A 15,407-nucleotide genomic window follows, 5' to 3' on the forward strand; every position below is an offset into this window, starting at 1 on the left:
TTTTTAGCTGTGCTAACATAATTGCAAAAGGGTTTTCTAATGAAAACCCTTTTAAAATTATAAACTTGGATTAGCTAACACAACGTGCCATTGGAAAACAGGAGTGATGGTTGCTGATAATGGGCCCCTGTAAGCCTATGTAAACTCAGCAACAAAAAAAAAATCCCTTTTTCAGGATCCTGTCATTTAAAGATAATTCGTAAAAATTAAAATATCTTCACATATCTTCATTTTAAAGGGTTTAAACACAGTTTCCCTTGCTTGTTCAATGAACCATAAACAATTAATGAACATGCACCTGTGGAACGGCCATTAAGACACTAACAGCTTACAGACGGTAGGCAATTAAGGTCACAGTTATGAAAACTAAGGACACTAAAGAGGCCTTTTTACTGACTCTGAAAAACACCAAAAGAAAGATTGCCAGGGTCCCTGCATGAATGTGCATTAGGCATGCTGCAAGGAGGCATGAGGACTGCAGATGTGGCCAGGGCAATAAATTGCAATGTCTGTACTGTGAGATGCCTAAGACAGTGCCTCAGGGAGACAGGATGGACAGCTGATTGTCCTCGCAGTGGCAGACCACGTGTAACAACAACTGCACAGGACTGGTACATCCGAACATCACACCTGCGAGACAGGTACAGGATGGCAACAACAAATGCTCGAGTTACACCAGGAACGCACAATCCCTCCATCAGTGCTCAGACTGTCCACAATAGTCTGAGAGAGGCTGGACTGAGGGCTTGTAGGCCTGTTGTAAGGCAGGTCCTCACCAGACATCACTGGCAACAACGTCGCCTATGGGCACAAACCCACCGTCGCTGGACCTGACAGGACTGGCAAAAAGTGCTCTTCACTGACGAGTCGCGGTTTTGTCTTTATCGTTGGAGGAATGAGCTTGTACTCTGGAGCGGGATTGATTTTAACATGGAGGGTCCGTCATGGTCTGGGGCGGTGTGTCACAGCATCATCGGACTGAGCTTTTTGTCATTGCAGGCAATCTCAACACTGTGCGTTACAGGGAAGACATCCTCCTCCCTCATGTGGTACCCTTCCTGCAGGCTCATCCTGACATTACTCTCCAGCATGACAATGCCACCAGTCATACTGCTCGTTCTGTGTGTGATTTCCTGCAAAACAGGAATGTCAGTGTTCTGCCATGCTCAGCGAAGAGCCCGGATCTTAATCCCATTGAGCACATCTGGTACCTGTTGGATCGGGGGGTGAGGGCTAAGGCCATTCCCCCCAGAAATCTCTGGGAACTTGCAGGTGCCTTGGTGGAAGAGTGGGGTAACATCTCACAGCAAGAACTGGAAAATCTGGTGCAGTCTATGAGGAGGAGATGCACTGCAGTACTTAATGCATCTGGTGGCCACACCAGATACTGACTGTTACTTTTGATTTTGACCCCCTTTGTTCAGGGGCACATTATTCCATCTCTGTTAGTCACATGTCTGTGGAACTTTTTCAGTTTATGTCTGTTGTTGAATCTTATGTTCATACACATATTTACACGTTAAGTTTGTTAATAAACGCAGTTGACAGTGAGATTACATTTATTTTTTTGCTGAGGATAGCTATTCCATTTTTTTTATTTAAATAAGCCGTTTCCAGCTATAATAGTAATTTACAACATTAACAATGTCTACACTGAATTTCTGATTCATTTGATGTTATTTTAAATGGACAAAAAAATGTGATTTCTTTCAAAAACAAGGACATTTCTAAGTGACCCCAAACTTTTGAATGGTAGTGAATTTCTCACTATAAAGGCTGAAAAATGGGTGGATTGCAAACCAGGTAGTGTGTGGGTGTCGTGTCACTTTGTGCCAGTGGATGATATCACCAGTCGATATTGACTTGAGTTACGGTGGCGTTTCCCACGCCACTCCTTCAATCACATCAACATAACTCCAGTCTCACTATATCTACATGTCATTAAACAAATAGACATTTGCAGGGGGAAAAAAATGATTTATTGTAGGACATAGTGTACATCTTATGATTCAATTATTATGAACCATCAATATTTCAATTTAATTTTCCAATGTGATCGGTGTGTGTTTTAACATTTAAATTTAAGTCATTAAGCAGACGCTCCTATCCAGGGCATCGTACAGTATTGATTCCATACATTCTCATACTGGTCCCCCTTGGGAATTGAACCCACAACCTTGGTGTTGCAAGCGCCATGCTCTACCAACTGAGCTACACGGGACATCATTAGACCTCATAGAAAACATCTGGTTCTTGGCTTCAATTGTCTTTATTTTTCTCCAAATTGAGCTAGAGAAAGAGAACGGAGTGTAAAACATCAGACTTTAACAAAAATGACAATCAGACATATAAGATTAAAGGATATGCGAGACATACAGACACAGACAACCAAAGACAAACAGCAGTTTAAGGTCAATTGACATTAATATGTGTCATACCTCTCTGAGGTCCATCGCATCACACAGCATGTAGCGGATTCTGGGGGACGTCCTCTTTTTCTTAATGATCACCACAATCTGCTTGTAGTGCTGATCCATTCTGGGCTGTGGAAGTATAGACTGGCTATTAGTGATCACATTTATAAATCAGAAAGACAAACAGACAAGAGACAGACGATATGTAGTTGTACCTCAGCCTCCTGAGAATCCTCCTCTAAGTCCTTGCCGATGGTGAAGAGTAATGTGCACAGGACCTCCAGTGAACCATCATCACCATTCTTTAGTAGCTTTACAATGCAGTTGTGCATGACGGTCTCCATAATCATCTTTAGCTTGAACAACTCGCACATGAACTTGATGTTGCAAAGCAACTCCCGTTGCCCCTCTGCCTTCGTTTCCTCCAGCCCATCCCTCAGTCGCTGTCGGTCCTCCTTCTGGAAGGAATCAGGGAGATTTGGTGAGCCTGCCTTGAACTAATGAAAATTGCATTGGACTAAACAAGGTACAAGTTAGTGAGTTGTTACACGCGTTACAATGATCAGTTGAAGGGAATAAATTCTTCAATGTAAGGTTAACGGCTAGGAGACCAAAAGTGATAGGGGGCTTCATGACCAAAATCCTGGACGATCTACAGTCGTGGCCAAAAGTGTTGAGAATGACACAAATATTAATTTTCACAAAGTCTGCTGCCTCAGTTTGTGTGATGGCAATTTGCATATACTCCAGAATGTTATGAAGAGTGATCAGATGAATTACAATTAATTGCAAAGTCCCTCTTTGCCATGCAAATTAACTGAATCCCCCCAAAACATTTCCACTGTAGCCCTGCCACAAAAGGATCAGCTGACATCATGTCAGTGATTCTCTCATTAACACAGGTGTGAGTGTTGGCGAGGACAAGGCTGGAGATCACTCTGTCATGCTGATTGAGTTTGAATAACAGACTGGAAGCTTCAAAAGGAGGGTGGTGCTTGTAATCATTGTTCTTCCTCTGTCAACCATGGTTACCTGCAAGGATCTGCAAGGATCATTGCTTTGCACAAAAAGGGCTTCACTGGCAAGGATATTGCTGCCAGTAAGATTGCACCTAAATCAACCATTTATCGGATCATCAAGAACTTCAGGGAGAGCGGTTCAATTGTTGTGAAGAAGGCTTCAGGGTGCCCAAGAAAGTCCAGCAAGCGCCAGGACCATCTCCTAAAGTTGATTCAACTGCGGGATCGGGGCACCACCAGTACAAAGCTTGCTCAGGAATGGCAGCAGGCAGGTGTGAGTGCATCTGCACATCTGCACAGGGATTGGCCTGCTGAGGGTGGGGATAAAATAATTTTCTCTGATGAATCCCCTTTCCGATTGTTTGGGGCATCCGGAAAAAAGCTTGTCCGGAGAAGACCAGGTGAGCGCTACCATCAGTCCTGTGTCATGCCAACAGTAAAGCATCCTGAGACCATTCATAGCCATGAATAAAGAATGGTACCAACACATCCTCCGAGAGCAACTTCTCCCAACCATCCAGGAACAGTTTGATGACGAACAATGCCTTTTCCAGCATGATGGAGCACCTTGCCATAAGGCAAAAGTGATAACTAAGTGGCTCGGGGAACAAAACATTGATATTTTGGGTCCATGGCCAGGAAACTCCCCAGACCTTAATCCCATTGAGAACTTGTAGTCAATCCACAAGAGGCGGGTGGACAAACAAAAAAAAACAAATTCTGACAAACTCCAAGCATTGATTATACAAGAATGGGCTGCCATCAGTCAGGATGTGGCCCAGAAGTTAATTGACAGCATGCTAGGGCGGATTGCAGAGGTCTTGAAAAAGAAGGGTCAACACTGCAAATATTGACTCGTTGCATCAACTTCATGTAATTGTCAATAAAAAACAACTTATGAAATGCTTGTAATTATGCTTCAGTATTCCATAGTAACATCTGACAAAAATATCTAAAGACACTGAGGCAGCAGACTTTGTGAAAATTAATATTTGTCTCATTCTCAAAACTTTTGGCCACGACTGTACTTCCCCAGAGTCAGATGAACTCATGGATACCATTTGTATGTTTTGGTTTTCAGTTTGAAGGAAGTTGCTAGGTAGCTTTAGCGCAATGACAAAGTCTAATAGACTTCCAGTTCTTGCTCTAATGCTACTTTGCAACTTCCTTCAAACGGAACACTGAGGCATACAAATGGTATCCACGAGTTCATCTGACTCTGGGAAAGCAGGGCTCCATTTGCAAAATCTCAAAGTATCCCTTTAAATCAAATACAATTGTTAAGAAAGCATAAGGCATTTGAGTAGAAATTATGTTCATGTAATGTATACTCAACAAAAATATAAAACACAACATGTAAAGTGTTGGTACAATGTTTCATGAGCTGAAATCAAAGATCCCAGGAATGTTCCATATGTACAAAAAGCTTATTTCATATGTTGTGCAGAAATATGTTTACATCCCCATCCAGCTGACTGGTGTGGAATATCAAGAAGCTGATTAACTACTTATGGCTGCAGGGGCAGTAGAGTAGCTTGGATGAAAGGTGCCCAGAGTAAACGGCCTGCTCCTCAGTCCCAGTTGCTAATATATGCATATTATTAGTATTATTGGATAAAAACCACTCTGATGTTTCTAAAACTGTTTGAATGATGTCTGTGAGTATAACAGAACTCATATGGCAGGCAAAATCCTGAGAAGAAATCCAAACAGGATGTGAGAAATCTGAGGTTGGTATATTTTCAACCCAGGCCTTATTGAATTCACATTGGGATGTGAATGAAGTTGCACTTCCTATGGATTCCACTAGATGTCAACCATCTTTAGAAACTTGAATGGGGCTTCTACTGTGTTGTGGGACTGAATAAGAGCTGAATGAGTCAGGTTACTGGCAGAGAGCCATTTCCTGGTCACGCGCATTCCACATGATATCGACTTGCTCCTCTCGACACAAAATAATTCTCCGGTTGGAACATTAGTGAAGATTTATGATAATAACATCATAATGATTGATTCTATACTTAGTTTGAAATGTTTCTTCGACCTGTAATATAACTTTTTGAAGTTTTTGTCTGAAGTAATGCACGAGCGTTTGGATTTGTATACCTAACGCGCTAACAGAAGAAGATACTTGGACATAAATAACGGACATTATCGAACAAATCAAGCATTTATTGTGGAACTAGGATTCCTGTGAGTACATTCTGATGACGATCATCAAAGGTAAGGGAATATTTATCATGTAATTTCTGGTTTCTGTTGACTCCAACATGGCGGCTAATTTGATTATTTTTCTGAGCGCCGTCTCAGATTATTGCATGGTTTGCTTAATCTGTAAAGTATTTTTGAAATCTGACACAGCGGTTGCATTAAGGAGAGGTATATCTTTAACTTGAATTATCATCTACATTTATGATATGTATTTCTGTTGAATCGATGTGGTTATGCAAAATCACTGGATGTTTTTGGAACTTCTGAACGTAACACGCCAATGTAAACTCAGTTTTTTTTATATAAATATAAACTTTATCAAACAAAACATACATGCATTGTGTAGCATGAAGAGTGTCATCTGATGAAGATCATCAAAGGTTAGTGATTAATTTTATCTCTATTTGTGCTTTTTGTGACTCCTATCTTTGGCTGGAAAAATGGCTGTGTTTATTTTGTGGCTTGGTGGTGACCTAACATAATCGTCTATGGTGCTTTCGCTGTAAAGTATATTTGAAATTAGACACTGTGGTGGGATTAACAACAATATTACCATTAAAAAGGTATAAGATGTATGTTTGAGGAATTTTAATTATGAGATTTCTGTTGTTTTGAATTTGGCGCCCTGCACTTTCACTGGCTGTTGTCATTTCACATCATATCATCCCGTTAACGTGATTGCAGTCCTAAGAAGTTTTTAAACAGCATGATCATTACACAGGTGCACCTTGTAATGGGGAAAATAAAAAGGCCACTTTACAAATGTGCAGGCCACAACACAATGCCACAGATGTCTCAAGTTGAAGCAGGGTGTAATTGGCATGCTGACTGAAGGAATGTCCACCAGAGCTGTTGCAGAGAATTTAAAGTTAATTTCCCCACCACAAGCCGTTGTTTTAGAGAATTTGGTGGTATGGGCAACCGGCCTCACAACTGCAGACCACATGGGCGAGCAGTTTGCTGATGTCAACGTTGTGAAATGAGTGCCCTATGATGGCGGTGGGGTTATGGTATAGGCAAGCTGAGGACAACAAACACAATTGCATTTTATCAATGACAATTTGAATGCAGAGACACTGTGACGACATCCTGAGGCTCATTGTCGTGCCATTCATCCGCCGCCATCACCTCATGTTTCAGCATGATAATACATGGCGCCATGTTGCAAGGATCTGTACACAATTCATGGAAGCTGAAAATGTCCCAGTTCTTCCATTGTCTGCATACTCAGACATCACCCATTGAGTATGTCTGGGATGCTCTGGATCGATGTGTACGTCAGCCTGTTGCAGTTCCCGCAAATATCCAGCAAACATTGTACAGCCATTGAAGAGGACAACATTCCACAGGCCACAATCAAAAGCCTGATCAACTCTTTGTGAAGGAGATGTGTCGCGCTGCATGAGGCAAATGGTGGTCACACCAGATACTGACTGGTTTTCTGATCCATGCACTTACCTTACATTTTTTTTTTTTTTTTTTAAGTATCTGTGACAAGTCATGTAAGGTATAATATTCCCAGTCATGTGGAATCCATAGATTAGAGCTTAACCTCTCTAGGGTACGTGAGACGGTAGCATCCCACCTCTTCAACAGCCAGTGAAACTGCAGGGCGTCAAATTCAAAACAACTGAAATCCCATAATTAAAGTTCCTCAAACATACATGTATTTTACACCATTTTAAAAGATACACTTGTTGTAAATCTAGCCACAGTGTTTGATTTCAAAAAGGCTTTACGACGAAAGCAAACCAAACTATTATGTTAGGTGAGTGACTATTCACAGAATAACACAGCCGTTTTTCCAACCAAAGAGAGGATTCACAAAAGGCAGAAATATAGATAAAATTAATCACTAACCTTTGATGATCTTCATCAGATGACACTCATAGGACTTCATGTTACACAATACATGTATGTTTTGTTCGGTAAAGTTCATATTTATATCCAAAAATCTGAGTTTACATTGGCGCCTTACGTTTAGAAGTTCCAAAACATACTTTGAGTTTTCAGAGAGCCACATCAATTTACAGGAATACTCATAATAAACATTGCTAAAAGATACAACTGTGACGACATCCTGAGGCTCATTGTCGTGCCATTCATCCGCTGCCATCACATGGAATTTTAGATGCACTTCTCCTTAATGCAACCGCTGTGTCAGATTTCAAAAAAGCTTTACGGAAAAAGCAAACCATGCAATAATCTGAGTCGGCGCTCAGAGCCCAATCAAGACACAAATATATCCGCCATATTATGCAGTCAACAAAAGTCATAAATAGCATTATAAATCTTAACTTACCTTTGCTGATCTTCGTCGGAATGCACTCCCAGGACTCCCACAAGAAATGTTTGTTTTGTTCGGTAATGTCCATCATTTATGTCCAAATAGTTACTTTTGTTAGCGCGTTTGGTAAACAAATCCAAAGTCACGAAGCGCATTCACTAAAAGCAGACGAAATGTCAAAAAGTTCCGTATAACAGTCAGTAGAAACATGTCAAATGATGTATTGAATCAATCTTTAGGATGTTTTTAACATCAATCTTCAATAATGTTCCAACTGGAGAATTCGATTGTCTTCAGAAGTGCGATGGAACAGAGCTCCCTCTCATGTGAACGCGCATGGTCAGCTCTGGGGCAGACTTTGCTTATTCCCTTCTCCTTCGGCCCCACTTCACAGTAGAAGCATCAGACAAGGTTCTAAAGACTGTTGACATCTAGTGGAAGCCTTAGGAAGTGCAACATTACCAATATCCCACTGTATCTTCAATAGGAGCAATTGAAAAATCGACTAACCTCAGATTTCCCACTTCCTGGTTGGATTTTTTCTCAGGTTTTTGCCTGCCATATGAGTTCTGTTATACTCACAGACATCATTCAAACAGTTTTAGAAACTTCAGAGTGTTTTTTATCCAAATCTACTAATAATATGCATATTATAGCTTTTATGGCTTTGTAGCAGGCCGTTTACTCTGGGCATGCTTTTCATCCGGATGTGAAAATACTGCCCCCTACCCCAAAGAAGTTAATTAATTTATTTAAATTGACTGATATGAACTGTAACTCAGTAAAATCTTTGAAATTGTTGCATGTTGCGTTTTCTTTTCTTGTTCAGTATAGATCAAGTGCAAGTAATTTTGACATCAAAATGTTGGTCTACCTCAGTGATCGCGTCCAGTTCTCTCTGCATTTCCTTTAAGATCTTACTATTGTCTTTCTCAAAGCCCTTCTGGCATCGGTTCAGCAGCAGCTTGCGGAAAGGTACTGTCACTCCGGGTACTTTCAGCTGAAAAGGCAGGATATGTGGGAGGTAAAACTCATTGAAGGTTGATGGGTTGTTATTGTGTCAGAGAGAGCAAGTGAGAGAGCAAGATGGACAGAGAGAAGGAAAAATACAAAAACAAGTCATTTTTTGTGATCACCTCTGGGATTAAGACGGTGAGAAATAGACAGAAAACTTTAACATGTAGATTTACCCCCATGAGTTGGTGATGGTGGCACACCTTGGCGTAGACATCAGCGTAGGTCGGGTATTCAATGGCATTCTTATATATGCGGTCAATAAAGCCCTTGAGTTTGTCCTCTGTGTCAATGGTAAATGCACTCACTACCTTCATCGACTGATGGAAGTTCTTAGGAGTCAGCCTGTCCAGGATGTCATCCATTTGTGCATATATTTCCTCTGTCTTCACTGTATCTAGGTCCACAAAGTCCTCCTTCAAGTCATAAATCAGGAGGCAGGGAGGGGAGTAAACAAACAATATAGAACCAGGATATTATTACTAAACACACATTTTCTGGACAGATCTTACCAGGTCCTTTTCTTCCACCTCCTGTCTGTCAATAGAAGTGATGGCTGTGAGAGAGGGCGAGAGAGAGAGAGAGAGAGAGAGAGAGAGAGAGAGAGAGAGAGAGAGAGAATCTGGGATTGGTACATCAATTTTAATTAAATTATAAATATAGCCATTGATTCTTCAGGAACATGAGTTAGAAATGCCATGTGAGCTTAGTTCAACTTTCTCATTCTACCACAAACCAAAATATGAGCTTATATAAAAACTTGTTTGAAAATCAACACATAGCTTCAAAAAATAAAACACGATAATTTTGATCTCATGGATGGTCAGTCCTCGTCCTCCATAACACTGGCTAAGAGGTTGAGAGAAGTTACATTTCTCCAGCTCCGTCCCTCAGCTGTTTATCCCAAAAAGTGGTGGGTTGACCAGTTGTTGCCCCTGATTGCCCCCGATAAACTAGAGGTCTTTGGGCCAATTGTGCTGTAATGGTCATGCTTACTGTATGGTTCCAGCATTTCTTCAACTGTTGAAAAAAAAGAAAAAGAATGTTATGTCTGAAGGAATCTGGTTTATGCTAAAACAAATAGTACAGCTATAATCCTTAATGAGTACCTATTTCATAAAACATCTTAAATTGTCTCTTGGAGGTATTTTCAAATAGCTTTTGGATTTTAGTGGCATATATCCTCTTCACTTTTCCAAAAGCCTCAGTGATGCTGGGCAATTTCTACAGACAGACAAATAAACATTCAGTAAATCAGAAACCGTACAAATCCAATTCAGAAAGACAGTAAATACACTGATGAAATGGTAAAACACAAGGTGTCCACAAGTAAATACACTGATGAAATGGTAAAACACAAGGTGTCCACAAGTAAATACACTGATGAAATGGTAAAACACAAGGTGTTCACAAGTAAATACACTGATGAAATGGTAAAACACAAGGTGTCCACAAGTAAATACACTGATGAAATGGTAAAACACAAGGTGTTCACAAGTAAATACACTGATGAAATGGTAAAACACAAGGTGTCCACAAGTAAATACACTGATGAAATGGTAAAACACAAGGTGTCCATATAAATAGTTACAGTGAAACCTAAGAGCCCATCATCATTGTCTCTGATTGTATTCACCCTGTGTGTTACAAAGTGGGGTTAAAATTGATTAAATCTTCACTCTGTAAAAAATACCAAGTGAAAGATCAATTCTAAACATAAAAATGTATAAAAATCTCCCCATTTTTCATATTTTGTTACGTTACAGACTTTTACTAAAATGTTATTTTAAAAAAATCCTCATCAATCTACACACAATACCCCATAATGACAAAGCGAAAACATAAGTATTCAGACCCTTTGCTATGAGACTCGAAATTGAGCTCAGGTGCATCATGTTTCCATTGATCGTTCTTGCTGTTTCAATAACTTAATTGGAGTCCACTTGTGGTAAATTCAATTGATTGGACATGATTTGGAAAGACACACACCTGAATATATATAAGGTCCCAAAATTGACAGTGCATGTCAGAGCAAAAACCAAGCCATGAGGTCGAAGGAATTGTCCGTAGAGCTCCGAAACAGGATTGTGTCAAGGCACGGATCTGGAGCAGGATACCAAAACATTTCTGCACCATTGAAGGTCCCCAATAACACAGTGGCCTCCATCATTCTTAAATGAAAGAAGTTTGGAACCACCAAGAATCTTCTTAGAGCTGGCCACCGGGCCAAACTGAACAATCGGGAGAGAAGATCATTTGTCAGGGAGGTGACCAAGAACCCGATGGTCACTCTGAAAGAGCTCCAGAGTTCCCCTGTGGAGGAATCTTCCAGAAGGACAACCATCTCTGCAGCACTCCACCAATCAGGCCTTTATGGTAGTGGCTAGATGAAAGCCACTCCTCAGTAAAAAAAATATGACTGCCCGCTTGGAGTTTTCCAAAAGGCCAAATTTTCTGAATGTCCTTGAGTGGGCCAGCCAGAGCCCGGACTTGAACCCAATCGAACATCTCTGGAGACCTGAAAATAGCTGTGCAGCGACGCTCCCCAACCTGACAGAGCTTCAGAGGATCTGCAGAGAAGAATGGGAGAAACTCCAGTACAGGTGTGTGTCACGCCTTGACCTTAGAGATCCTTTTAATTCTCTATTTGGTTAGGTCAGGGTGTGACTAGGGTGGGCAATATGTTTTCTATTTCTTTGTTGGTCGGGTATGGTTCCCAATCAGAGGCAGCTGTCTATCGTTGTCTCTGATTGGGGATCATGCTTAGGCAGCCTTTTTCCACCTGTAGTTGGTGGGATCTTGTTTTTGGTACTGTGCTGTTTATCCCTACTAGACGTTACGTTTCATTTTGTATTTGTTGTTTATTCAGTGTTCATTTAATAAATTAAAATGTAAGCCGACCACGCTGAACCTTGGTCCGATCTTTCCATCAACGAGCGTAACAGTGTGCCAAGGTTTGAGAAGCCTTGAGGAGACTCAAGGCTGTAATCGCTGCCAAAGGTGCTTCAACAAAGTACTGAGTAAAGAGTCTGAATACTTATGTAAATGTGATAGTTCCGTTTCTTTTTTTACATTTGCATAAAAAACATTTTATACATTTTGCTTTGTCATTATGGGGTATTGTGTGTAAATTGATTAGGGGAAAAAACAATTTAATACATTTTAGAACAAGGCTTTAACGTAACAAAATGTGGAAAAAGTGAAGGGGTCTGAATACACTGTACTCATGCATGCGCCACTCAGGGCTCCCTAGTGGCGCAGCGGTCTATTACTATACCTTTATTTCAACAAGGAACACAGACTGAGACTGATGTCTCTTTTACAGCTGGGCCCTGCGTATACATGTTTACACATACAGTTTAGGCACAATGATTAGAAAAACTAAAGACAAACAAAACGATCACAGATAACACCAAAAAAATAAAAAATAAGTACAGCAACAGATTTCATTTACACATTGGTTATTCTACTAACAGCACAATAACTTGCATTACCTGAAAGCCATACAAAAATAAAAATGATCCAATAAATATTTAAAATGAGCAAGGGGGACAAGAGTCTCAAGTTTAAGTTTAGTCTGCAGGCTATTCCATAGGCAAGGAGCGTAACAGGAAAAGGCAGCCATACCCAACTCTGTGGAAATCGCATGGGCCTCAAGTGTAATCCATGCTTGAGACCTGGTTTTAGGAATTCTAATTCTAATATTGATGAGTGATGATATATAAGAAGGTAGCTTACTCAGAAGTGCTTTATAGACAAACACGAGAGCATGTTGTTCTCGTCTCACGACTACGAAGTCCAACCCACATGACGATATAAAACACAGTGGTGAGTTCTGTAGCTAGCACCCGTAATAAACCTAAGTGCGCAATGATAAGTAGCATCCAGCGATTTAAGTGTTGATGCCGTAGCATGCATGTAAATAATATCCCCATAATCTATAACAGACATAAAAGTAGCTTGCACAATTTGTCTTCTATTTGTAGAGGACAAGCATGTCCTGTTTCTATAGAGGAAGCCTAGCTTGATTTTTAGCTGTTTACAAAGTTAATCAATATGCATTTTAAAAGACAGTTTATCATCCAAACATGTCCCTAAGTATTTATATGCAGAGACCTGATTAATTCGAGAACCATCTAAGCTCGTAAGTGCAAGTGTATTTTCAACCAACTTTTTGAACCTATTAAAAATCATAAAATGTGTTTTCTTAGCATTTAAAACCAGTTTCAGCTGTATAAAAGACCCTTGTAATATCTTAAAATCTGTCTCCAATAGTGATAATGCTTGGTCAGCCGTTGAAGCGATAGAGTACATGACAGTGTCATCAGCATATAAATGAATTTGACACTTTCTTATCTCATCACCGATATTGTTTATGTAAAGAGTGGACTGTAATGGACCAAGTATAGAACTTTGTGGGACCCCTTTAACCAACTCCAATGGCTCTGACTGGATGTCGTCGACTCTAACAGCCTGACTTCTATCCTTTAGATAGTCATGAAAAACGACAGGCATCCAGTCCCAGTCCTATTGACGACAGCTTACCCAAAAGTATCGCATGGTCTACAGTGTCAAAAGCTTTAGATAAATCTATGAACAAGGCGGTACATTACTGAGTCTAAGACAGTCCCTGATTCGAATCCAGGCTGTATCACATCCGGCCGTGATTAGGAATCCCACAGGGGGACGCACAATTGGCCCAGCGTCATCCAGGTTTTGTCCTATGGTTTTATTTTATTTTTAATCCCAGCCCCCGTCCTTGCAGGAGGCCTTTTGCCTTCTGGTAGGCCGTCATTGTAAATAAGAATTTGTTCTTAACGGACTTGCCTAGTTAAATAAAATAATAATCCAGTCAGGCCTTTAGAGTTTACCATTTCAAATTTTGGGGTTTTGTAGGCTAGGCTTCCTACTTTGTTATTTAGATTTATGGATTAAGCCTTCTTTCCCTAAGGAGTCATTCTGATTTTGTTCCCAATGATCAGTGCTTTAGTTTAATATGTCACTGTCTAGCAGTCTACGTTCTGAACTTGCAATGCACCTGACTGTCCATGTTTTTCTGTGAAAGAGCCTTATGATGTGAACATTTGAAAATAACCAATAACCTGCCGAACCAGCCTGAGGAGGCCTATAACTCCATTCCTATTCTATTCAGAGTTTATAGAAATTAATTGAATTGGAAAAGAGCCATTATGGTTATGCCAGGCTACTAAAGCAATGCATGTCTGTTGAAATTTGAAATAAATCCAGCTGCACTACTACTCAGCCAGTCAGTACTGCTCACATCGATGCTACATAGGCCGTTTTCAAAACGAGACGCCCTCCTGACACTGAATTGATCACAGTGGGGATTTGGTGATAGTCTGTCGGGGTGATGGGCCAGGGGGTCTGTGTGTTCTAGGTGAAACACAGCACTTGGTGAAGCCCTATTGGAAGAAGGACCTCATTCTGTGCGTCTGTGTGATTTGTCTAAGTGACCCTCAGATGTGGTGAATTCCAATTATTTTAAATGTGCTAGCCAGGTATGCCCTGGGTTACTCTGTGTGAGTATTTTGTTATGGGATCACTAGGTAATAGTTGTCGGACCGTTCTGTGTGAGCGGGGTAGGGTTGACTCTGTGTGGGCAAACCTTTTTTCTGAAGTTCTATGTGAACATCTGACCAATCCTGTGTGGATGATCCTGAAAGTTCTGTGTGAGTACCTAAGATTTCTTAAGTTTTATATGGATTCTGTGAATTATTTGAAATTATGATGAATTGTATGTGTGTATAATCAATTACTAGAGATTTGATAAAGTAATGCGGAGAATCATTAGATACAATTTAAACCACCCATTCGTAGACGTACGTAGGTTTTGAGTTGGTATCTTAAATGGATAATTTGATAAGGATGAAGTTTTTAAGCACTATTAAAATAATCTACAAAATCTGGGAAATTGAGCTCTAGAAACTGATTAGAGTGTGTCCACTTTTGGTTATCTTACCCTAACGATGTAACTATAGAACGCATATTGGATTATCTCCGTCTGGGTGAAACATTTGAAATTAAACTGCCCTTAAGGTCTGAACATGTTATAATTTTTCTTCCCAGTATGAGAGAAGTTGCGGGATTTATTGAATAAACTGTTTTCCATAAAGTTAAAGAGAATTCGAGGGATGCTCGATGTAATTTATAATGTCGTACAAAGCCTAAGGTTTTCCATCAAACTAATTATCATTGCGTGATTAATGTGATGTAGTAAAGTAATATTTTTGACGTTGCATAAGTAAACATAATCTATTTTTATTAAAAGGCGCAATATCTGTTTCCTAGTCATTAACTGTCGATTTTATTCTTTGATTGCTAATTTATTCATTTGGAATTTGAGAATCATAGCTGGAGTATGAGAATCATAGCTGGAGTAACGTTTGTACTATTAAAATTGGGCTATTATTCTTCTGGGAATTACCGATAGTTAAGTGTTTT

At 40.1% G+C, this 15,407-nt stretch overlaps 1 protein-coding gene across 8 annotated transcripts in view; it reads right to left on the minus strand.

Moving 5' to 3' along the window:
* Positions 1-1,956: 1,956 nt before the first annotated feature.
* LOC110535668 overlaps positions 1,957-15,407 on the minus strand; it is a 28,065-nt gene continuing 14,614 nt past the window's right edge. For 6 of the 8 annotated variants that reach the window (XM_036935426.1, XM_036935427.1, XM_021620815.2 and 3 more), the window contains 8 exons: positions 10,055-10,169; positions 9,942-9,965; positions 9,458-9,501; positions 9,122-9,361; positions 8,806-8,931; positions 2,630-2,872; positions 2,439-2,543; positions 1,963-2,289 (listed from right to left, as the gene is read on the minus strand). In XM_036935426.1, coding sequence (XP_036791321.1) covers positions 2,260-2,289; positions 2,439-2,543; positions 2,630-2,872; positions 8,806-8,931; positions 9,122-9,361; positions 9,458-9,501; positions 9,942-9,965; positions 10,055-10,169 — 927 coding nt within the window. In that variant the 3' untranslated portion in view covers positions 1,963-2,259. Of the gene's footprint in view, positions 2,290-2,438; positions 2,544-2,629; positions 2,873-8,805; positions 8,932-9,121; positions 9,362-9,457; positions 9,502-9,941; positions 9,966-10,054; positions 10,170-15,407 lie in introns of all 8 variants that reach the window. The other 2 variants (XM_036935423.1, XM_036935425.1) reach the window with 2 other exon arrangements.

The sequence above is a fragment of the Oncorhynchus mykiss genome, chromosome 11 (genome assembly GCF_013265735.2).
Source record: "Oncorhynchus mykiss isolate Arlee chromosome 11, USDA_OmykA_1.1, whole genome shotgun sequence".
Taxonomy (NCBI): domain Eukaryota; kingdom Metazoa; phylum Chordata; class Actinopteri; order Salmoniformes; family Salmonidae; genus Oncorhynchus; species Oncorhynchus mykiss.